General features: G+C 34.4%; 1 protein-coding gene across 1 annotated transcript in view; it reads left to right on the top strand.

Annotated features, from left to right (window-relative positions):
* LOC148954489 (UNC93-like protein MFSD11) overlaps window positions 1-24,488 on the top strand; it is a 139,283-nt gene extending 114,795 nt beyond the window's left edge. The window contains 3 exon segments of the mRNA XM_089086548.1: window positions 13,697-13,865; window positions 16,834-16,969; window positions 22,358-24,488. Coding sequence (XP_088942674.1) covers window positions 13,697-13,865; window positions 16,834-16,969; window positions 22,358-22,531 — 479 coding nt within the window. The 3' untranslated portion in view covers window positions 22,532-24,488.
* The last annotated feature ends 289 nt before the right edge of the window (window positions 24,489-24,777 follow it).

The following is a 24,777-nucleotide window of genomic DNA, read 5'->3' as shown; positions in this document are numbered from 1 at the left end:
ATAACTTACAGCCCTTCCCCCGGGGACTGTGGGGGATTAAGCCCTCTTTAAACACATAGTTATTAGATTTTTTGACTATGCTGAACAAAGTGGCTATTTAAAAATTTTGATCGGGTGATTTTGGGAAACAAAATTAGCGTGGGTGGAGGCCTAGTTGCCCTCCATTTTTTTGGTCAATTAAAAAGGGCACTAGAACTTTTAATTTCCGCTCGAATGAGCTCTCTTACAATATTCTAGGACCCCTGGGTCGACACCCCTGAAAAAAGAAGAGAAAACACGCATCCGTGACCTTTTTTTTGGCAAAGAATACAAAATTTCACGTTTTTGCAGATAGGAGCTTGAAACCTCTACAGTAGGGTTCTTTGAAACGTTGAATCTGAGGGTGTGATCTTCATTAAGATTATATGATTTTTGGGGGTTGTTTCCCTTTTTTTCAAAAATAAAGCAAATTTTCTCAGGCTTATAACTTTTAATGAGTATAGCTAAACTTGATGAAACTTATATATTTGAACTTACCATAAAAATCTGATTCTTTTGATGTTTCTACTGGTGTCAAAGTTATGTTTTTTAGAGTTTCGGTTACTATTGAGCCGGGTCACTCCTTACTTATAGTTCGTTTTATCACAAACTGTTTGATCTAGGCCTATTGGATCTACGCCTTGTGAGGGCCATAGAAGTGATTAAGTTTATGTAACTTTATCTCAGCATTTCAAAACTATGTTGGATAATACTGGTCTCTCATGGGCATGGCATGAAGGCTAGGGTCTTTAAGTAAACCTGAAGATTTCCACAATAAGTTTGTTTCGCCCCTTTTGGATCTGAAGATTCAGGTCTGGCTAACGTGTCTGGAGAAATCTAATAGCCTGTGTTTATACAGCCTCATTGGAGAAGTATGGAAAGGAATTTTATTTGAAACTGAACATATCGTGGAGGGCCCTTAAGCGTTGGATGTGTGTGCTGGCAAATTGTGTCCACTGTGGAAGAGATACTATCGGTTTTATGAAGGGAATGGTTCAAGTGGTAGGGATGCTTGCAACATCTTCGGGGAGGCTGGTGACGGGATGGACCTTCTTTTTATTAGATGCTAAAGATTGGTGAACTTAAGATATACTTTCTTCTTCGAGAAGATGTTCGAGAAGATGTACCACTGCCCCCAGGTATTTTGGAGTCTATTTTGGAAGACCTAATTATTACGTTAGGGTGATTTATTAAGAGTTGCGTGAAAGTGCGGAAGGCTGCGACTTAATTTTATTAAACGTTAGTGTTTTTTTGTGTGTTTGTTTTTGTATATATTGTCATTAGCTTTTGAATAACCGTAGCCTATGTATGTGTGTATGTAGGTAGAGCTCATAGTGGCGGTTTTTATTGTAATTATTAATGTGAGGATTTTAGGCTTGGTAATTTCTCGAACTAAACAGTATTAACAAGCTCTTCAAACAGACTTCTGCCTAGAGAAAATGATATTATGTTTTTTATTTAGTTGAAGAATCCTAATTGTCTGAAGGGCATTTTCTTGACGATTTTTTTTTTAAAGTTATCCCCTCTGTGGCATAAAATTTGAAAAAATTGACATGCCCTTTACGGTTACGCGTTAATTTGCTTAAAAGTGATTTAGACTAGAAATCTCATGGTAAGGTTTTACAGTTATTAATGATTTGGACTAAATATGTGTTTGTATGAGAGCCATGATTGCCCTCTTTTTGGTGGAATTAACATGGGATATTTTTGTTCGATTGTTTACCAAACTGAAAGACGAAAGTATTCACTTTGTCGATGTATCCATCGTCCAAGATGTAATTTTCACCTTAAAGGACTATGCCAGAGTTACGCACAACCTCAGAGTGTCCTAACCTCATTCCTATTTATTCCTTTGACCAGATGACTTGTAGATAGGAATGCCCGTAGATAGGAATGCCCATAAAAACTTCGTTTGACGACCATTCATAATCTGGAACACCCTTCAAGCAGAATTAATTCCAGGAAGACCATTATTTGAAGGGAGCTTCTTCAACTATTTCTTATGAAAAAACCTTAGTCGGACTAGCAATATATCATCGTTTAATTTTGATGGGACCACTAATATTGTTATTAATTCCCGAAACCCATTTAGACTACTGAGATTTTTCTCAGCAGCCTTATTTTATATTAAATAAAACAAAAATAGTTGCTTCTCAGCTGAAAGTAAGGAGCAACATTAAAACTTGAAACAAACCGAAATCATTCCGTATATGAGGGGGGCTTTCCCTTCCATAACTCTTGCTGTTTGCGCTAAAGTTTTATAGTGCTTTAGAAAAGCTTCTTATCAGAGGCAACGCTGTAGCGTTGCTTATAGTAAAGGCCATACAGCTCCAATGTTTTATTATTATTTTTTTCCCAGAGGCACTTCATACGGAAGGGGTCGTCGTAGAAACTTCAAAGGGGGCTCATTCGATTGGAAATTGAGAGTTCTAGTGCCCTTTTTATTAGTCGAAAGTGATTGAAGGGCAACTAGCCCCCCCACACCCATCATTCCCCCAAACACATCCAATCAAAATTTTGAGATAGCCATTTTGTTCAGCGTAGTTGATTTCCGCATAAAAAATATATTTTTTAGGAGGACACTCCCCCCACAACCCTCAGGGCAAGAGTTTTAATTTATTCCCTGAGGGGATATAATGTTTTTATAGAAGGTGTTGTCGTAGAAACTTCAAGAACAAGCTCATTCGATTGGGAATTCAAAGGAATAGTGCCCTTTTAATAGTCGAAAGTGATTGGAGGGCAACTAGCCCCCCCCCCCACGCCCATCATTTCCCCAAACACATCCAATCAAAATTTTGAGATAGCCGTTTTGTTCAGCGTAGTTGTTTTCCACATAGAAAATATGTTTTTGAGGAGGACACTCCCCTACAACACTCAGGGCCAGGGTTTTAAGTTATGCCCTGGGGGCATATAAGGTTTTATAGAAGGTGTTGTCGTAGAAACTTCAAAAAAGGCTCATTCGATTGGAATTTCAAAGGGATAGTGCCCTTTTTAATAGTCGAAAGTGATTGGAGGGCAACTAGCGCCCCCCCACGCCCATCATTCCCCCAAACACATCCAATAAAAATTTTGATATAGCCATTTTGTTCAGCGTAGTTGATTTCCGCATAAAAAATATATTTTTTAGGAGGACACCCCCCCACAACCCTCAGGGCAAGAGTTTTAAGTTATTCCCTGAGGGGATATAATGTTTTTATAGAAGGCGTTGTCGTAGAAACTTCAAAACAGGCTCATTCGATTGGAAATTCAAAGGAATAGTGCCCTTTTAATAGTCGAAAGTGATTGGAGGGCAACTAGCCCCCCCCTCCCACGCCCCCCATTTCCCCAAACACATCCAATCAAAATTTTGAGATAGCCGTTTTGTTCAGCGTAGTTGTTTTTCACATAGAAAATATGTTTTTGAGGAGGACACTCCCCTTCAACACTCAGGGCCAGGGTTTTAAGTTATGCCCTGGGGGCATATAAGGTTTTTATAGAAGGCGTTATCGTAGAAAATTCAAAAAATGCTCATTCGATTGGAAATTCAAAGGGCTTGTGCCCTTTTTAAGAATCGAAAGTGTTTGGAGGGCAACTAGCCCCCCCCCCCCACGCCCATAATTCCCCCAAACACATCCAATCAAAATTTTGAGATAGCCATGTTGTTCAGTGTAGTTGATCTTCAGATAGAAAATATGTTTTTGAGGAGGACACTCCCCCACAACCCTCAGGGCAAGTGTTTTAAGTTATAACCTGCGGGCATATAAGGTTTTTATAGAAGGCGTTGTTGTAGAAGCTTCAAAAAAGGCTCATTTGATTAGAAATTCAAAGGGCTAGTGCCCTTTTTAATAGTCGAAAGTGATTGGAGGGCAACTAGCCCCCCCGCCCATCATTCCCCCAAACATAGCCAAGCAAAATTGTGAGATAGCCATTTTGTTCAGCGTAGTTGATTTCCAGATAGAAAATATGTTTTTGAGGAGGACACTCCCCCACAACCCTTAGGGCAAGGGTTTTAAGTTATGCCCTGGGGACATATAAGGTTTTTATAGAAGGTGTTGTCGTAGAAACTTCAAAAAAGGCTCATTCGATTAGAAATTCAAAGGGCTAGTGCCCTTTTCAATAGTTGAAAGTGATTGGAGGGCAACTAGCCCCCCCGCCACGCTTTAAGTTCTGGAAATTAGGTCTTTGAGGATGACAAATCCCCCACAGCGCTCAGGGCAATGGTTGTAAGTTATGTTCTGGGGGCATATATGGTTATGTACAGACAACATTGTCGTATAAACTTCATAGGGGGCTCAGTTGATTGTAAATTGAAATTTCTAGTTCACTTTTTAAGCGTCAAAAGATATTGGAAAAGTGAACTAGAAGGGTAACCAGCTTCCCCCCCCCTAAACCCTATTTTCCCAAATGCATCCAATAAAAATTTTAAGAAAGCTATTTTGTTAAAAATAGTTCAAAGATTATATAACAAAAATTCCGGTGTTGACACAACCCACCAGGGCCCGGCGGCAGGCGTTATAAGTTATGCCCTGGGGTCATATATGGGTCTTATGGAAGGAATGCTCGTATTAACTTTAAAAAGGTATCATTTGATTGGAAATTAAAAGTTGTAGTTCACTTTTTAAGAGTCAAAAGAGATTGGAGGGCAACTAGCCCCCCCCACGCCCTTTTTTCCTCAAACTCATCCGATAAGAACTTTGAGAGATTTTTTTTAAATAGTTCAAAAACCATATTACGAAAACACAGGGGTCAACACAGCCCCCCAGGGCCCGAGAGCAGGTGTTGTAAGTTATGCCCTGGGGGAATATATGGTTCTTATTGAAGGGATGCTCATAAAAAACTCAGAGATGGCTCATTTGATTGGAAATTGAAAGTTCTAGTTAAGTTTTTTTTAGTCAAAAGATATTGGAGGGCAACTAGCCCCCCCCCCCCACGCCCCATTCCCCCAAATGCATCCAATAAAAGTTTTAAGATAGGCATTAAGTTAAAAAGTTCCTCAAAATTCAGATAACAAAAACTCAGGTGTTGTCACAACCCCCAGGGCCCGGGGGCAGGCGTTGTAAGTTATGCCCTGGGGCATATATTGTTCGTATGAAAGGGATGCTCGTATAAACTTCAGAGAGGGCTCATTTGATTGGCTATTGAAATCCAGCCCTTTTTAAGAGCCAAAAGTGATCAGAGGGCAACTGGCCCCCCAAGTCCTTTTCCCCCAAATACATCTGATAAAAGATTTGAGGTAGCCATTTTTTTTTTAAATAGTTCAAAAATAATATAACAAAACTCCTTTACGTATGGTCATTTCGTTAAAAATAGTTCAAAGGTCAGATAAGAAAAACTCCTGTGTCGACACTCCCCCCCCAGGGCCAGGGCAGGCATTGTAAGTATTGCTCTAGGGTCATATATGGTTCTTATGGAAGGTATACTCGTATAAACTTCAGAGAGGGTTCATTTGAATGTAAACTAAAAGTTTTAGTTCCTTTTTTCAGAGTGAATATGATCAGAGGGTAAATATCGAATCCTGTACTCGACATTTTAGGGTGTACCAGATGAGTATACACAACAGATAACAGTTTGAAGTAAAGATTTTGTTGAAAATAGTTCAACCATCAGATAGTAAAACCCCAGAGTTAACACAACCTCCCAGGGCCGAGGGACAGGCGTTGTAAGTTATACTCTGGGGTTGTATATGGTTTTTATAGAATAGTCGAGGAAGGGAACGGTTTGACCGGGAACAAATTGCAATAGAAATGATTCTTTCACTACCCGACTCAGAAAAATACGCTGATTCCAAATATGCAAAGTTTGCTCATCTAGCTGTCTCACAAATATGTTTTTTTTAAGGTTGAGGTTGATTTTGAGGAGGTGAAATTCGTGTTTCCATATAAAGGCGTAAAACAATAGAATTGATGTCTAATCTAGAATAGGGAACTAGATCACGGTGAGTATGAAAATCACCTTTATTTGAACGTAAAATTAAAACTTTCATTTATCTTTTTAGGTTGAACGATGAATATATAGCAAACTACTAAAAATTATGTTTTTGAGGTTGATGTTGATTTTGAGGATGTAAAATTCATGTTTTCATATAAAGGCGTACAACAACGAAATAAATGTCTAAAATAGGGTACTAGATCATCGTGATTATGAAAATCACCTTTATTTGAATGTAAAATTAGAACTTTCATCTAAATATTACATCAGTTTCATAACCCGTTTGCGACTGACGGGACCTAACAATCCTAGAATGTAAAAATCCTTCGGGCGATTCTAAATCTAACATTACAGTGATAAAACCTGTTCCATTGTGTTTTGCCTTATCTGGCCAGTCGATTAATGGATAACAGGTCAAAGTTGCGTTCAGTCAGTGAGAGTTGTTTAACTGATGGTGTAGTTCTGCTGTTTAATTTTATTCAGGAACGGTAAGAAATCGAGTTTTTTATTTATGATAGCGGATTACAGCATAGTAAGGTCAGAGTAAAAACTGCAAGAGTTTTTGCTGATTTGTAATAAAACATTTCGGTATAGAAAACGGTCTTATGTCAGAGCTCCTTTGCTTTCTTGCTGAGAATACCCCTTTTGCAGAAGACCCGAGCTTGCGAAACATTACCTCTGGAGTTACGGCTGATGAAAAAGTCAACGTCGACACAGCTAGATCCGTCGGACAAGAAATCATGGATAGCATGACAGGGGAAAACGTCAACACGTACAGATTCAAGAAAAAGTCTGTGGCCGTAATGCTTGCTAATAAAGGTGCACCAGTTATTGACGGACAGTCAGTTGCCGTTGATCCAACATTCATGTTTCAGCGGCTGGTGACAGTTGCTGGAAATAGGGAAGATGATTTGGAGTCATACTTTAAATATGAATTGTGTTCACCGCCTCCGTCACTTTTTGAAGCAAACGGACTTCCACGAACAGCTGATAAGCCTGCCCTCGCCGATGCGATGTGGCGTCTAGTTGCAGAGCAGCAGCCGAAAACTGAAGACTTCGTCAAAGATTTCAGTGACAAGCATATAGTTCTCGATGGTGGGGCACTGCTTCAGCGAATTCCTTGGGAAAAAAACTCTACCTATGATAGTATCTGCCAGAAGTACGTTGACTACATTGCACGAAAATACAGGGCGCAAAGGACGTCGGTGGTTTTCGACGGATACTACCAAGCACCTTCAATCAAAGACATTACCCATTTGAGACGGAAAGGGAAACGATCGTGCCCGCAGATCAATTTTAGCAGGAATATGGTCTGTTCTACAAAGAAAGAAGTGTTCCTAAGCAGCTTCAAGAATAAGCAAGCAATCATAGCCATGACCAGTGAGTACCTGACCAAAGCTGATTGTCAGGTATACCAAGCAGAAGAGGACGCTGATCTTTTCATTGTTCTAACTGCAGTTCGATCTGCTTCTCTTATGCCTACTATCCTGGTTGGAGACGACACATATCTACTTGTACTCCTCGGTTATCACGCACACACAGACAATAACCAGGCGATCTACTTTTACTCTGAAGCTCGAGCTGAAATCTCAAACAAAAGAATTTGGGATATAAATGCAACGAAACTCAAACTTGGATCTCACATATGCAGCACAGTCCTTTATGTCCACGCCTTCCTTGGGGGCGATTCAACTTCTCGTGTCTATGGCATTAGGAAGTCAGCGGGACTACAGCTTCTGATAAAAAACAACGAGTTTTACGAATCCGCTAAAGTTTTTATGGACCCACTATCCACCAAGCATGACATTTCAGCAGCTGGGGAGAAAGCAATGATGCTTTTGTTTAAGTGTCCAGGCTCAATTTCAATCCTCAATCAGGTACGTCATCTCAAATTAGAAAGTTACAGCATCTGCTTCGTATGTTGAGTCTAAAGTTCTCCCTCCCACCAGTGATGCTTGCAGCTTCCACTCATTTCGAGTTTATTTGCAAGTTTGAATGTAATCTCGACCCTCGCCAGTTCGGTTGGGTAATTCAGAATGGATTATATCGCCCTATTTTTGGTGAACTTCCTGCTGCCACCAACTCTCTCCTTGCAGTTTTTCGCTGTAACTGCAAAACCGACTGCTCAAATATGCGATGCACTTTAAAAAGAAAATGGCATGAAGTGCACCTGGGCCTGTGGAGCTTGCAAGGGAACAAGTTGTGCGAACTGTGTTACAACTGAGTTTCTCGGAGTTGATGATCTCGAAGATAACGAAGATCTTTGAATATTGATATTTCGTTTTTTTATCACATTTGTATATTATATAACTGAAAAAGTTGAGAATGCTTTAATCGTTAATTAAACCATCAAAATGGGTGATAGTTGTCATTCTACATTTTAAGACCGGTTTCTTTCAGATTCAGCGTGGTTTAACACTAGATGAGAAAATTCACCCTCCTCCTGCATACTTCCCCTTTAAATATTGATTACCGTAGTTTATCCTTGCAGTTAGAGATCATTTTCATACTTTATTACCCCTAAATGCATATTGTTTTTCGTGGTTCTACGCATTTCTGCAAAAGACATATTTCTCCTCCTCGTTATTTACCTCAACCCCAAAAAAAACATATTTGTGAAACAGCTAGATGAGCAAACTTTGCATATTCGGAATCAGCACATTTTTCTGAGTCGGGTAGTCAAAGAATCATTTCTATTGCAATTTGTTCCGGGTTAGGCCCATTTTTTCACACACTTCCTGGACTAGAAGGGATACTCGTATAAACTTCAGAGAGGGCTCATTTGATTGAAAACAGAAAGTTTTAGTTCACTTTTAAAGAGTCAAAAGAGACCGAAGATTAATCTAGTCCCCCCACGCCCTTTTTCCCCAAACCCATCCGATGAATATTTTGAGATAGACATTTTATTAAAAATAGTTCAAACATCAAAAAATAAAAACGCCAAGGGTGACACAAACCCATTATTTCACTTTTATAGTCTTACTTTGATATCAGTTCTGATATTTTGATTAACGTTTGATTTTTTTTTTTTTTAAGTTTGATTTTGAAATAAGGAATTTTTATAAAATTGAAATTTTTTCTAATCAAAAACGAACACAAATTAATTAAAAAAAACTTTCCTAAAAAATCAGTTTTTCAAAGAAAAGTAAAGGCCATTTTAAACTTAAGCTCAGCAAATAAAAATACCTTTTAAAATTCAAACTCAAAACGACTAGAAATTACTTTTAAGAATAAATGAAACCCAAAACGAACAGAAATTAAATAAACAATCATAGCAAAAACATACAACAAGTAATGATATAAATGAATAAATAGATCTTAAAGCGAGTAATACTTAGATTGAATATGAAAATCAAGCTTAAAGACGAAAAAAATATTTTCCTATTGAAGCACAAATGAAACTTAAAACGAACAAAAATTAAATAAACAATCAATACAAACAAACACACAAGATATTAGTGTAAATTAATAAATAAATCTTAAAACGAGTGAAACTTAAATTGAATATGCAAATTAAGCTTGAAACAATAAAAAATCACCACAAACAAGAGTTTGGGTATGACCTCTTTCTCTCACTGTAAAAGTCTATAATCTACTGCGTCATTGGCGCTTTATTGAAAACTATATGCGTCTTGAACAGTCTTGGAAAGTATTAACAACATAAAATTGAATATTTAATGTATAATGATAATAATTATTGAATTTCCATCAGTTCAAGAATTTTTTTCGCTGTAATTGTATTTTTATTTTCAATGCTGTAAGAACTGGAAAAGAAAGTATTTGTAATATAATCCGTTTTCAGTTAAGCGCCGATGACGCAGTAGGTTTTTGGTTTTTATTTACAGTTAGGAAAGGAGGCAGTATCCAATTACTTGTTTGTAGGGAAACTATATTCGTCTTTAACAACTTTAAAAAGAGCTAATAAAATAAACTGAATATTTGATGTATAGCTAATCACATTATAGCTTACACTTGTGTCAGAAAGGGACACTAAACAATACCTATATTTTACTTCTTTTTTTTTTGATAGATAGATAGATTTATTTTACATATATCAGTAAAATAATTACATAACAATCTACAAATCCCCACAAATGTTCCATGGCCGGTAGGAGGGGTGTTATGAAAAGATGAAATAAACATGAAACATTTAAACGCTCAACATTTAAACAATATAAACAAAACATTAACATTTAAACGTATAAACATGAGCAGTTGAACTTTTAACGTGTAAAGCATTTGCTTAATTAAAAAAAAAAAAAAAAAAAAAAAAAAAAAAAAAAAAAAAAAAGGAGAGTTCACTAAATAAGCTTTATAAAACCACAGTGAATCGCAAAATCTATATATATATATAAAAAAAAAAAAAAAAAAATTAAATGAAAAAAACTATTGGCAGCAGGCAAAATTAAATAAAATTAATAAAATTAAAACAAAAATATTTTTAATCGTCTTTTGACGGTGCCAAACGAGTGGCATTCTCGAGCCGAATCAGGAAGGGTGTTCCATGTCAAATGACACCCAACAAGAGGATTAAAATCAGATCTTATTGTTGGTGTATGGGGAATTTGGATATTTAGAGAACTACGGAGCTGAAAATCTGACCGATCTGATACAAAAGAAGACGTAAACCTAAGGGACCTAGGAACATCACCATGGAGCTGAAGAAAAGGGAAAGACACACAGGAAATAATATAAAGTTTTTTAATATCAAGTAACGGTTTGGTTGCCAAACAATTTACATCCTGGATAATATTTATAGCTTTATCATAAGTATTCGAAATCAGTTTGAAAAAAAAAGGGAAAGTAGACATCCATATGACTGAACAATAGGAAACATAAGAATGAATTAAGCTATGAAATAGGATTCTTAGAATTGGCCCTGGAAAGATATGTTTTAGTTTTCTTAGAATACCGAGGTTTCTGCATACCTTCATTTTAATCAAATCAATATGGTGTTTAAAAGATAAATTTTCATCTAGGAGGATAGCTAGGAAACGGACATGGCCATCTTTTGGTCTACTAATAAAGCCTTTGGATATATGAATTTCAGATAATTGAAGAAAAGTCTGGGATATACGAGAAAAAACTAAAAACTAGTTTTAGAAACATTTAAGTCAAGAGAGTTAGCATCAAACCAAATTGAAACTCTCTCGAAGAGGCCCACTAACTTTGTACGAACCTCATCCTCTTTTCTCCCAGAAGTAATAAGGGTGGTATCATCGGCAAAAGTAACAAGAGAATCCGAGGTATGAACACTATAGTTATGAGTAAGGGAGACTGTTGGATGACATAGATGGCAGCATTCAAGAGAAGTTTTATTTTCAACTGCAAAAAATTAGGTCATTTATATAAATTAAAAACAGTGCCAGCCCCAAAACTGACCCTTGAGGGACCTCCTGGTCAACACTAGCTGGTGATCAAAAAAGTTGTTCTAAAGAAATTATTCTACCAGACAAGAAAGACTTGAACCAAAAAAATACACTACATCATACGCCAAAATGAGAAATTTTTAAAAGAAGAATACTGTGGGTTAAAGAATCAAAGTCTTTACAAACATCCAGAAACACAGCAGCGGGAATCAGATGGGAATCTATGGCGGAGTGAAGATAATTCAGAAAAACTACACAATCATGCTCAGTTGAATGATGTGCTCGAAAACCAAATTGAAAAATATGAAAAAAATCTTTAGAAGTAAGAAAATTATTAAGACGAGAAAGCATCGCCTTCTCAAATATTTTGCTAAACACAGACAACAAAGAAATTGGCCGATAGTTGGCTGGATCATTTCGTGTCCCCCCTTATATAATATGATGACTCGAGCACGATATGATGACTCGAGCACGATATGATGACTCGAGCATTAATATCGTATAATGATATTAATTGCTGAACGCTCATCAGTTCAAAATGTTACTATAATTTTAATGTTTATTTTCAGAGATAAGTACAAAAAAAATATTTGTCACAAAATTGGTTTTCAGTAATGCACCAATGACGCAGTAGGTTTTAGACTTTTACAGTGAGAGAAGGAGGTCATACCCAAACTCTTGTTTGTGGTGATTTTTGATTGTTTCAAGCTTAATTTGCATATTCAATTTAAGTTTCATTCGTTTGAAGATTTATTTATTAATTTACATTAATATCTATTGTATGTTTGTTTGCATTGATTGTTTCTTTAATTTCTGTTCGTTTTAAGTTTCATTTGTCCTTCAATAGGAAAATATTTTTTTCGTCTTAAGCTTGATTTTCATATTCAATCTAAGTATTACTCGCTTTAAGATCTATTTATTTATTTATATCATTACTTGTTGTATATTTTTGCTATGATTGTTTATTTAATTTCTGTTAATTTTGGGTTTCATTTATTCTTTAATAGTAATTTCTGGTCGTTTTGAGTTTGAATTTTAAAAGGTATTTGTATCTGCTGAGCTTAAGTTTAAAATGGCCTTTACTTTTCTTTGAAAAACTGATTTTTCGGAAAGGTTTTTTTTTAATTTATTCTATTCAAACGGCCCTTGCGTTTCAGGAGTAATTCTTAAAGAATTGGGCCAAAAAGTAAAGATTTCACATAAAGAGCGAGGGTGGATTCCCGGTAAAATCCCTAATAACATATATTTTATGTGCAAACAATCTACAAATTGCGTAACTTACAGTCCTTTCCCCGGGGGCATTGGAGTAAGGGGTCATGTTATCCCCAGGGCCACAATTCATGGATCTTTCAACTATGCTGAATCAAATAGCTATTTCAAACTTTCGATCGGATGTCTTTGAGAAAAATATGCATTGGAGGGGGGGGGGGCTAGCTACCCCTCAATCTTTTTGATAACTTAAACAAGGCACTAGAACGTCTGATTTCCGTTCAAATGAATGCTATCCAATATTCTAAGACATTGGGTCAATATGATCACTCCTGAAAAAAAGTAAATAAAATAAACACGCCTCCATGATCTTTCTTCTAGCAAAAAGCATAAAATTCCACATTTTGTAGACATGAGCTTGAAACCTCTACAATATTCTTCTCTAATATGTAGATACTTATGGCGTCATTATTATTAAGATGGTTTGACTTCTTCGGGATGTTTCCTTCCATTTTCGAAAATCAGGCAAGTTTTCTCAGGCTCAAAACCTTTAATGGGTAATATTAAACCTAACGAATTTTATTTATTTGGAACTAGCCTAAAAGGCTTATTCTTTTGAATAAGTTTTTTTTAAAATAAAAATAAGAATTTTATCAAAATTCTGTTTTTTAGAATTTCGGTTACTATTAAACAAGTCGCTCCTTACTCTCAGTTCCGTACCAAGAACTGTTTGGTCATATAGTAAGTTTTTTTTTCATATTGTCTTTTATTCATATTTTTGTCAATAATTTGGATTTTCGCTTGTATGGGGTGTTATATTATTTTCATTTTGTTTAGTACTTATAGTTATTATTCATCGTGGCTATTCCCGGCTACTCTATGTCTGTTATATTGGCTATTTTGGCTATATTATCTGATATATGGCTATTATTTTGTCCTCAATTGGCAATTATAATGTCTTGATTATTTTTCCTCGATCCAGGTGATGATATAAGGGCACGCGCCTTCATTGAAGTACAGTGTAATTGTGGTATGAATAAAGTTAGTAATTTTTTGTCTTTTTTTACTTTTTTCTTCTGCTATTGAAAGTGTAAGGTTAAATTTTGTCATTGCTTGCGTTTATTTTCTACTATCAGTTCATATATTTTTTTCTGGTTTCCAAAATCACTGATTCAAAAAACGTTTTTTTCTAGGAGGCCTTTTATTCTCAATCTTCGGCAAGAAGACTGCAAGATGGGGCCAAGACCCAATAGTATTATTTGGATTTGTAACTCATGTTGTCGGATTTTTTATTGTTTTTCTGAATATACCTGCTGATGCGAACATGGGACCAACCGACACGGAAGCGTTCATTACTCCTAAGTAAGTTTTTTCATCTTTTTAGACTGTGTGTTCGTTCCATTCAATATCATCAATTAGGGAGAGGCAGGGGCCTCTGCCTCCTAGATTATCCTTCCCCCCTTAATTTTGAAAATACCTCTTTTCTGGGGTCTTTAAAAATCGTCTTTTGGTATTCCCCCCCCCACCTAGATAGTGAACAATAAATATAGAATACCTAGGTAACTTGAAAATAAACATTATAAGTATAATGTTATTATACTGTTGTGCAGGTTGCCCGCACACATTTTTTGGCTGGGGTTTGGGTTGTCTTTCAAGATTTTCTTGGACGTACCAAATTTAGAATATTAAGAAAACTTGCTTATTTTTCTTAGTCTTAGTCTTACAGTAGGTTCAAGTGCCCCCCCCCTCCAAAAAAAAGTCATCACCTTGTCTTGTTGGACTTCGGCCTCTCACTCAATAATTAAGGATTATTAATCACCCCAGTTTAAAGATAAGAGTTTAATGACAAAAATTGCAAATTGCCTGTTTTTGGAGGGGGGAGTAAATTTTTATGCTGAATCGATTTATCTATTATGTAACCTATATTTTAAGAGCAAAATTATAACAGTTTCTCATAGATCAACACTCCAAAACCCAACAAATTCGGTGCAAAAATAGGTTTCACTTCAGACACACCTTATAAGGTTAGGGGACCTGGTCTACCTATTGATGGCATCTGGAATCGCTAAACGTATCCTTTCCGTATCCCTTCAAACGTATATTTTCTTCTTTAAAAAGAATGTATTTAAAATCATTTTTGATACAAACTGGTTACTTAAGTCCATTGTATCAAAAGCTGCTCTTGCGCAGAATGTGATTTCATTTAGGGCTCTGAAGATGCACAAATTCTGATTCTTAGGACGAAATAAAAAAAAATTTGTGGGGGGGGGAGGATAAGGTTACACATAAGTGTGTGTAGTTTTAGATCTTTCAACATGCACGAGGAGGTGAACCTTTTACCTTTGAGGTGAAAGGTTGTATACCTTTGATATATATCACCAATATACCAAAATATCACCACCTCAAAGTACAAGGGAGGGGCTGTTCTACGTAAGCTGATACTTGTGTTATATCGCAAAATTAAAAATATTAATTAATGAAACACCACAAATGAATTAGTAGTCACTAAGAGCAACTGAACCACACAGTCAGTTTAGGTGGATATGGTGAAATCTAATTTTACTCAAATTGGTCACGCTTAATTTATAATCTTTTGGGCATTCCTGAAAATGTTATTATTCCATGTTAATTTCTATCATTCTTCCATTTTTGTTCTATTTTACTTATTTTCAACTTTAATTCTTTTTATTGTGCCTTAATACTCTACTTTTATCTAGCCCTTGAACTTACTATATTAGATTTCTACGAGCTGCGTTTCTGCAAGGAAAACTTACCAAAAATCTAATAAGAAGGTTTGCTGGATTTTTGTCGGGATTTTAAACTAAGCTCTAACTAAAGCTTTCAGAAAAGAAATCGAAAAGAGGCTTCGCGCTATACTTCTAAACTTCGATCTTTCTGTCATTATTTTGCTTTTTTGACTGTACTTGGGTTAAAAAATAAAGGAGAAAATCTTGAAAACAACGACGAGTTCATGGCCAGTAGGGAAAAAAATGAGTATAACCCACACGAATATTAACCTGTATTCAACAAGGTTTCAACTCAGTATGGAGAAAGAAAAGTTTTTAAATATAACAACATAAAAAATGAAAAGAAAATCTAAAATAAAAATGGTTTTCTACTAGACTGTAAGCTAAGCTCGAACGAGAGATTTCAGTAAAGAAATCATACTAAACTTAAATATATCTTTCTTTATTTTTCTGTTTTTCACTGTACTAAAATTGTCAAAACAATGAAGAAACTCCCTAAAACAACATCTGGTCTATGTCCAGCAGGAAAAAAGGAGAATAAACCACAGGAATATTTTGTCAGTATCCAACAAGGCGTAATTAGCGTGGAGAAAGAAAGAATTTAATGCGTAACTACATAAGAAAGAAAAGGAAATTAAAAGCCAAAGAAGAAGCAAAAACAAACGATAAAAGAAAACATTGAGGCTTGTATCATGGAGTAACAATTCTATATATTTGGTTTGATTGTTTTCTTTTATTCTTCTTTTTCATGTAATTATGTTTTAAGTTTTTCCATCTTTACGCTGAGATCCAGCTGAAATATTAGTGTGGACCATTCTCCTTTTTTCGGTTTGGAACGTGTTGGTTCAAACGGAAAATACATATTTCACACTCGACGTTTGAGTTCCACCAAAGGCAGAAGGGGGTGGGGGTGGATTGAGTGTTTTTAAGCCAATAGTTATCCAGTAATTATCACGCCAATTGTTATAATTATAATTATATATATACGCCAATAATTATTTGGGACTTTTTTCCATTTGGAACGTAGCCCTTTTTTATTAGTTTTAGCTAAACTTCCTCTTCGTTTCAATCGTATAGCTTTTTACTAGAAGTTGTTTTTATTGTCTATATAAGTTTTTTTAATTAAAAAAAGAAAAAGGTGTGAGATTTGCATCATATATTTGGTCTAATTAATAAGTGTTTCAAGGAAGGTGCACTGGAGTTCCTTAAAGAAATTTCCCTGTAATACTTTGAATTTAAAGGAGTTGTCATATTGACATGTTGCACTATTGAGAACTGTCATTTACTGTTTTTTATTCATTTATCATTACTTATTTTTCGGAAAGTTTTTTTAATTAATAAAAGAAAAAGGTGTGAGGTTTGCATCATAGAGTAGCAATTCTATATATTTGGTTTGATTTTTTTTATTTTATTCTTCTTTGAACCTCTGCTCTTTTTCATGTAGTCATGTTTAAATTTTTTCCATTTGGAACGTAAACATGTTGTTGTTTTCAAGATTTTCCTCCTCGTTTTGTCAAGGTAGACTGGTTCGGTAAAATGAGATCTTTTGCTCAAATTGATAAAGTTTGGTTTTACAATTTTAGTGCTTTCCTGGCGATTTTTTGTTCATTCCTCATTGGCTTTGGAGATAGCTGTTTTAATACGCAGATATACTCATTGATTGGCATTATGTACTCGGAAGATAGTGCGCCAGCCTTCATGCTTTTTAAATTTGTTCAAGTAAGTTTGTTTTTGTTTCTCCAGAATCAGTTGACTCATCAAAAACAGTTAGAATTTTTGTGTTTCCTTAATTTGATCCCAACTTTTTCTATTGCAAAAAAAAACTACGAAAAAGTAGAACTAGTTCGACATTGTTCTTATGCTATCATGTAAACTTAGCAATAGAGATCTATTCTTGCTGAAAGTTTAGTTTGAAAAAGATTGTATTTTATTCTCTACTGAAACAAAAATAGACGTGATTTTGAGCCTACTGATTTGTGGTTTACTGCACTTATTTTAAGTAAAAATTCATCCTCTATTTCTTCAACAAGGTATCGATAGTGAATCCTGAAACCTGTGTAGTAGAAACAGGCACTCAAGACTTAATATGATTAAAACGACTTTACACATCTGGTAGAAAAATAGACAATAAAAAACAACATGACGTCTGATATTGTTATGTTCTATATTCAATTTCCGGAAAACCTTCAGTAGCCACGACTGAATTTGTCCTCACTTATGCTGCGCACTTACTCTTAAAATAAGAATTAGAAATGAACAAAAATAACTTTCTGCGTCTACACGGGTCGGACGATACATCTCTGGCCCTATATGTCTTGTGCCTATACGTCTTGTGGGATAAATTTTGTGTATTTTCGATTTGCCATGTTAAGCCTTCTATAAGAGAGTTTTCTCTTTATGATTAATCAAAAAAAATATTCCCAAAAATAATTTTTTCAATAAAACCATACTAAAACAGTAGACTATCAGAAATAAATTCATATAATGATTCAAACTTAAATGAACAGAAATTGCTCTTACTGAATAAATAAAACCTAAATTGCAAAGGAATTTAAATGATTATTCAAGCCAAACTTAAAACGAACTGAAATTAGCACATACAGGAGAAAGACTACCGTCCTCTAAACATTTAAAAAATCAGAGTGTCATTGGTGATGTACTGAAAACGACTTATAGTTCAAACAGCTTGTTTTTTTGCTCATGATATCATCAACAACAAAAATAATATCATACGGCTAATCCAGATTCACGAAAATGAGTGTTGCTACCCCTTTCAAAACCTCAAAATGGCTAACGTTTTAATTGTTTTTTTTTTTCAAATAATATGTTTTTGAATAGTGTGGTTTTTATTTGTCAAGACATTGATAAAAGAGAAAGAAAAAGAAAATTAATCAACATTATAATCAAGACTGCTGGAAAGAATTAATGAAAGTAAAGTGATTGTTTAACATATAATGATGTTAGTTCCTGGAAGTCTCTGCAATTTTAAATTTTTAATTATGTAATTATAAAAGAGAAAGCATTTAAAATATATTTTGTTTTCAGTACAGTGTAAATGACACTCTGACACTAGGGAAGTTGAGCGCGTGGTGGCCCTACTCCTTTTATGGTAATTTCTGTTCGCTTTAAGTGTGACTTAATTATTCATTTTAATTTCTGTTCGTTTTAGGATTCATTAATTCATCTATAGCAATATGTATTATCTTTATATTTAATGTGATTATTCATTTTAATTTCTGTTCGTTTCGAATTCTCTTTATTCATTGATAGGAATTCCTGTTTGTTTCTGGTTTGGATTATTACGTGACTTTACCGTCTTAGGTTTTAGCGTTGCTTCTTCAATTTTGTATCAAAACTTCTGTTTTGGAAAATATGTAGAAAAAAATAATTTTTGTTTGTTTTTAACTGACATATTTTCATTATTGGTTAATGTCAGGACTATTTGCAAAATTTTTTCTCCATTTTGTCTTCTTAAGAATTAAATTATTTGATTATAATATCAATTTTGAGCAAAGTTTAAATATTCTGCCAAATTTTTCGATCAGTAGTAGTTCCTTGCAGTAAATTTTTGAAGAGAGTTTTACTATGGAATTCCAGGCGGATGGTAAAGGGATTATTAATCGTATTAGTTGAAAATCTGCGCGATTCCCGGTCTTCTATAAGGCTGAAGCCTTCATGACCCAGATCCTTTAGATACCCTTGGATTACACGTATTTTAATTCAACATTTTATTAAAATAACCTCTTTATGTTATATGTTGTTCCATATTTTTTGTTTTATTTAATTTCTGTCTCTATTGATCCTGAAATTTTAATTGAGGTTTCTATATGTCCTGAAATATTAAGGCATATCCGGTTAAAAAACAGTTTGCGCTAAGAATCGATTTAAAGCATTTCTATTCCAGAGTTTAATCTCCTCATTAATTCTCTTGGTCCGGTCTGCTTATCCTGAAAGTTTCACACCAATCGGGGAAAAGAATATTTGGCCCATTTTCGAGTTTACGAATGCATAACCCATTTTTTCTCAATCTTTTCCCCTTGGGTTAGTTAGACCTTGTATGCATACCCAGGAAGTTACTAGCCAATCGGAGATAAAACAATTTGGGCTTATTTTAAGGATCATGAATTAGCACAACAATTTGTTTCCTTAGCTTTTGTCTTCATTTGAGTCACCTTGTCTCTGTCTGCTTGCCCTTTAAGTCTAAGACAGTCTGAGAAAACAGTTTTTTCGTCAGGTTTCAGGTGTCACATTTCTATACAACTATTCTTCTAAATATTTTGTCTTCATTGAGGCCTAATTGGCCCTGTTTAAATGTTTTCGTAAATTAGAAAGTTATCAGAGACGAAAATATTTGACCCCGTTTTTGGGCGTCATGAACTGATACACCCAAAATTAGTCTTAAACTGTATTTTCTGCATAAGGGTCTGCCCGGCCCGAAATCACGTCTATTTTAAAAAATATGGAAGAAACAGAAGGAGTGTCAAAAATAGTTTTTCTCCTGCTAAATCTCGTTCTAGATTTGCACACTTGTTCCATCAGTTACTCGATGCCCAGATTCCTTTTAATAGGCACTTTCATTGACGCCTGAAAAAATAGTTACTTGTCAAGGGTTTTAGCCTTTTCTAATTTTGGTCCATCTTGCTTACCTCCTGTTTTAAACATGTAATAATGGATCCAGGTCTTACTGGCACTTCCGCAAAAGGTGTTTACTTAGACTTGTAGAGAGACCAACATTATTCCAATACCAAGCAGTTTTTGATAAGCCATTTTCAAGCTAATTTTTTAACGAGACACAAACCTAAATGATAATAATCTTGTCCAACATTTAAGTAAAGATTTAATGTGCCCTTCTTAAAAGTTCTATCAATCCCAATGTTTCAGCCGATTGATTTTCTCAGCTTTACTGGTTTTGGGCTTTGGAAGTGTTAGCGTGTCAAATGCTTATACTGTGAATGCTGCAAGGAAATTTCTCGGGGGGGGGGGGTGCTATTTGGAAATACATTTGCAATGTGTATTGGGAATATTTGTATTTTCCATTTTTATAAATTTTTGAATTATTTTTGTACCTTCTTTTTATCCCAGGGGTTATTCGTCCCCACTCTGCATCTCTTAGTTTGTTTATCATTACGATTGGTTTTGTTGGAATTTCCGAGTCTAGATTGAATTTTAAAGAAATTAAATCATTCGAAGCTTGAAAAGATTTGCAATTGTTTTTATTGATTGGAAAAAAAATATATAGCCTTCTTATGAAGTTACCCCGTCTTAACCTTGTAAAGGCAAAGTGACGAAAAACTCAGCTTGGCTGATTTGCCCTAATGTTCAAAGAAATATGGTCCTTATTGAAAATTTTAACTTATCGAAATTAAAATTTTAAATTTATTAAAATTCTATTAAAATTTTAATATTTTAAAATTTTAATTTATCGAAAATTTTAAATTTTTGATTTAAAATTTTAAAAATTTTAAATTTATTAAAATTTTAAGTTTATCGAAAAATTTAACGAAAATTGTACATGAAATTTAATGCTGCTTCCTTCTTTCTTTCTTAATATAAAAGTAAGGTAAAGTTAAAAAACTATATATCAAAGTCAAGAATTAAAATGAATTAAAAGTCAAAAGTCCATATGAATGTTTTGAGTAGTTTTTCACAATCCAAAAGTGTTGAAATATACAACAACTCGTCTGCTAGAAATTCTGAATAATGTGTCTAAGAAAGCATGTGTTAGGTCTGTCCCCGTCTATGCAGTCGAGACTTGGCTATTGAAGGTGTCTTATCTCCATTAATATGGGAGTTTTTGACAGCCTCATGATAATCCAAGTTCTCAAATACCGATCTACGACGCTGCTGCTGTAGCATTGAGCCCACCGCTATGATTGTCAAGCAGAGAAGACCCATGTTCAGAGAACAATCCAATGACCGTAGCATGAACCAGCTGCTCCTTTGCCAAAAAGGCGTAGACAATACCTATCCGATACATTATTTAAGATAAATATTCCGAACTTGCATCTTGGCGATGCCAAGGGCCCTATTTTAAGTATCTAGAATTCCGTAAAACCTCATTTTCGTTCATTCAAAAATGAACTGTTAAAATTACAGAACAGTGACTTTTTGCTAATTGGGGAAGTTGTTGTTCTGTGTGAATTAGACTTACAGGAACAGATCTTTTACCCAAATTAATCCTTGAAAAGCTTTTTTGAAGTTCTTAACCCCACTCATTACATACTCTTCTAGCTTCAAATATTGTGTGAACACAAAGTGGAGACATTTTATACCCATAAAAATGATAGAATTCAAGTTTGGTATGAAGTCTACTTGACTTGACAAGGTAATTACGAAGGCTCTCAGCCAAGCCATACTTCTTTTCAAATCTATTTTCGTCGAATCTTTTAAGGCTTAAAAGCACAAGGGGAGGGGCGCAAATTGGTAAGAGGTGGAGGCAGGGAGTCAGTTTCCCCCTAGATGCTTTTGCCCTCCCTAGATTTTGAAGAATAGCTTTTACTGGGGTATTTTCATTGGAAAACGCCTTTTTTTGGTATGTTCACTGAAAAACTGAAAAAAAACGAGTTTCCCCCTTGAATTTTAGAAAGCGTGTTTGCCCTTCTCCCTAAATTTTCGTGAATTTATGCCATTGGGAAGGACTCCGTGCCTACAATTGGGAAGAAGGAAGGTTTTTTTTAATTACCGTAACTTTCGTAGGAGAGCAAAGGGCCTTCTAACAGGTAAATAATTTCCCAGAATTTTTGCATTTTACTGAATGAACAATCTATGGTGATGGTTCTATAGATAAAGAATCGCCATAGAGACCGGAAACAAATTCTTGTGACACTTGGTGCTTTTAGATGTGTCACCGTGTATATTGTGTTGGTTTTCTTTTTTACTTATAAAAACAAACGAAAAAAAAGAAAAGAATTATAAAGAAGTTTTTAATTTTTAAACAAGAATTTAAAAAAATAGAAATTTTAGGAATAAAAACGGTTCTAAAAGTACTATTTACATAGCCCACATTTTTTGTTTTTTAAATTTTTTTGTTTTCTGTTTTCCATTTGTTTGTTTTTTGCTCTTCATTTGTTTGTAACGTAAGAGTTAAAAGTTTGTTTTTATTTCTAGTCCGTCGCTTCGGCTATCTCCTTTTTCTACACTCCTTATACTTCAGTCCATATTCAACTGCTTATTATTGGAATCCTGGCATTTTCTGGAACTGTTACTTTTTGGATTGTTTGTTTTATCCGTAAGTGTTCATTGACAAACAGCAATTCTACAATCGCCATTTCTACGGAATAACATCACTTCGATATTTTGCTCTCTTTCTACTAGTTGCTAATAATTTCTGACTTATAAAAACAGGGACTATTTTCCTAATTTAAAAAAAATCATTATGCTAATGCCATTAAATATTTTGTTAAAAATCTCTTAAGAAAATTGGGAATAAAATTTTTATTTATATTGTATTTTTGTTGTCTGAAACAAAGCTAACGGAACTATAAGTTTTCTTTATTATTGTGCCTTAATAAATTTTTTCCTCAAAAAGACATTTTTATTGTATAACAAAAATATACTGTGAAAACTTAAAACCTTATTTTTTGCCTCAATGAATTTTTTCCTCAAAAAGGTATTTTTTTTCTTACCTCAAATATTCATTTTAAAAAAAGCGGCCAAAGCACAAATTTTGTATTTTGAGTTTTATTATCTCACACTTCACTGTTAAACTTTATAAGAAGAAGAGACTACTCGAAAAATTCAAAAGACGTATCTCAAGACGTGCTCGTGTTTTGGGGTAAAATTTTAGTGGAATGCCGAAATATCTTATAGTTAGCTCACATTGTGTTCACAAAGTGAACATTGTGTGAGCCAAAAAGTACATGTTTCTAGATTTGTGATCGCTTAGAATGTAGTTGCTGTCTAATGACTTGACGGAAATTTTTGGGTACAAAATGAGTCAAATTTCTAATGTAAGCAGTTTAAAAATCTTTAAGAGAAGAATTTAACAGTGTACGAACCTAATATAATAAAAACATTTTTCTATTTCTCTGCCTGAGTTACCTTATGCTATTGGTAATTTATTTAACTTTCTGAAAACAGTTCAATCAAAGTCTAACACCTTCTAGAGCCCAATTAAGTCCTAAGATAGGGGTAAATTTATTATACTGACTGCTTTTTTGTACTTTATGGACGCTGTGTGACCGGCCTAATAAAAGGTAATCTACATGCTTTTTTCTAGCTGTTATTTCACCGTCATTATTTTTTGGCTATCCTTTTTTTAGCCATCAATTAATAATCATCACAAACTGCATTTTGTTTTCGTGGTGACTGGGCAATGCGGCTCAATGAGAATATATCTCCCCTCAAATTTTTGCTCCTCCTAGATTTTGAAAAATTCATATTTTTAGAGGGGATGAGCATTTTCATTGAAAACTATCTTTTTCTCGGTATTTCATTGAAAAAATTAAAAAAGGGGCAAATTTACCCCCTTTCCCTATATATTTAAAATTAATTTTCCCTTCCCCTAATGCTTCGTGAATGGGCGTAACTGGCTATTCTGCACAAACAGAAACTATAAATTTTCAAATTGTCAGCGCTTGTTCATTACAGTGGTATACCTTTCATGAATTTGAGTAGACTGTAAGTCAAACTACCTTTATTTTAAGTCAAAACCATGTTTCGGATGCCGGAAACTGGTACATTACCCTACATGTTGATAGTTTGAACTTAACTTGCAATAATGAGCACTTTAAAAATGTCTTAACACTTAATTTAATGTAACTTTTTGTATTTGGAGGGGTAAATTTGAGCTAGCAAGTATAATAAAATATGTTTTTCAATGTATATGATTCTAGAAAAAAGACTCACCACAGGTAATTTACCCTTCCACAATCCAATAAAAACGGCTCACATCCCTTAATATTTTTCAATTAATTACGAAACATCTTTCTAATTTACATACCATTTTAAGAAATTTTTGGGTCAGGAAATGCCTTATTTAAGTGCTGATTCTGTACTATTTTAAAAGTGAAATACAGTTTTATGCTTAGATACCTGGCGGTATTTCTATGATGAAGCTACCGTAATAAATTAGGGAGGCATCTGTGAGGGCAGAATTCTTTTTCAGTGTTTAGTTCCTTTTTAAATATATATTTTTGTATGGAATAATGTCACATTTTTGAAAAGTTTGTTGTTGAATGTACAGATTTGTCACATATTTTTGTATATAATTTTTTTGAAATTAAACATATATCATGCATATTTTTTAGTTTTTCTGTAGCACAGTTATCGCAATGCGTAAAAAGGCAAAGAAAATCCGATATTTAGACCGAATAATACTAAATAGGGGTTTGAGTCAGCATTCCGGCAATTTTGACCTTGCATTTCTAATTCGCACTTAATATCTGATTTCTACCTAAGTTGGTATTTATGGAATTTTGAAGTAACTGAATATACATGTCTTAAAATAAAATAAAGTAGCCAAAATTTCTCACAATGGATTCCGGTCTGTACCACAGCTTGAATATGAAATTCTTAATTACAAAGTT

The sequence above is a fragment of the Artemia sp. Qi Xiang Cuo genome, chromosome 3 (assembly GCF_049724085.1).
Source record: "Artemia sp. Qi Xiang Cuo chromosome 3, ASM4972408v1, whole genome shotgun sequence".
NCBI classification, from domain to species: Eukaryota; Metazoa; Arthropoda; class Branchiopoda; order Anostraca; family Artemiidae; genus Artemia; species Artemia sp. Qi Xiang Cuo.
This window is presented reverse-complemented; position numbering and strand designations above follow the sequence as displayed.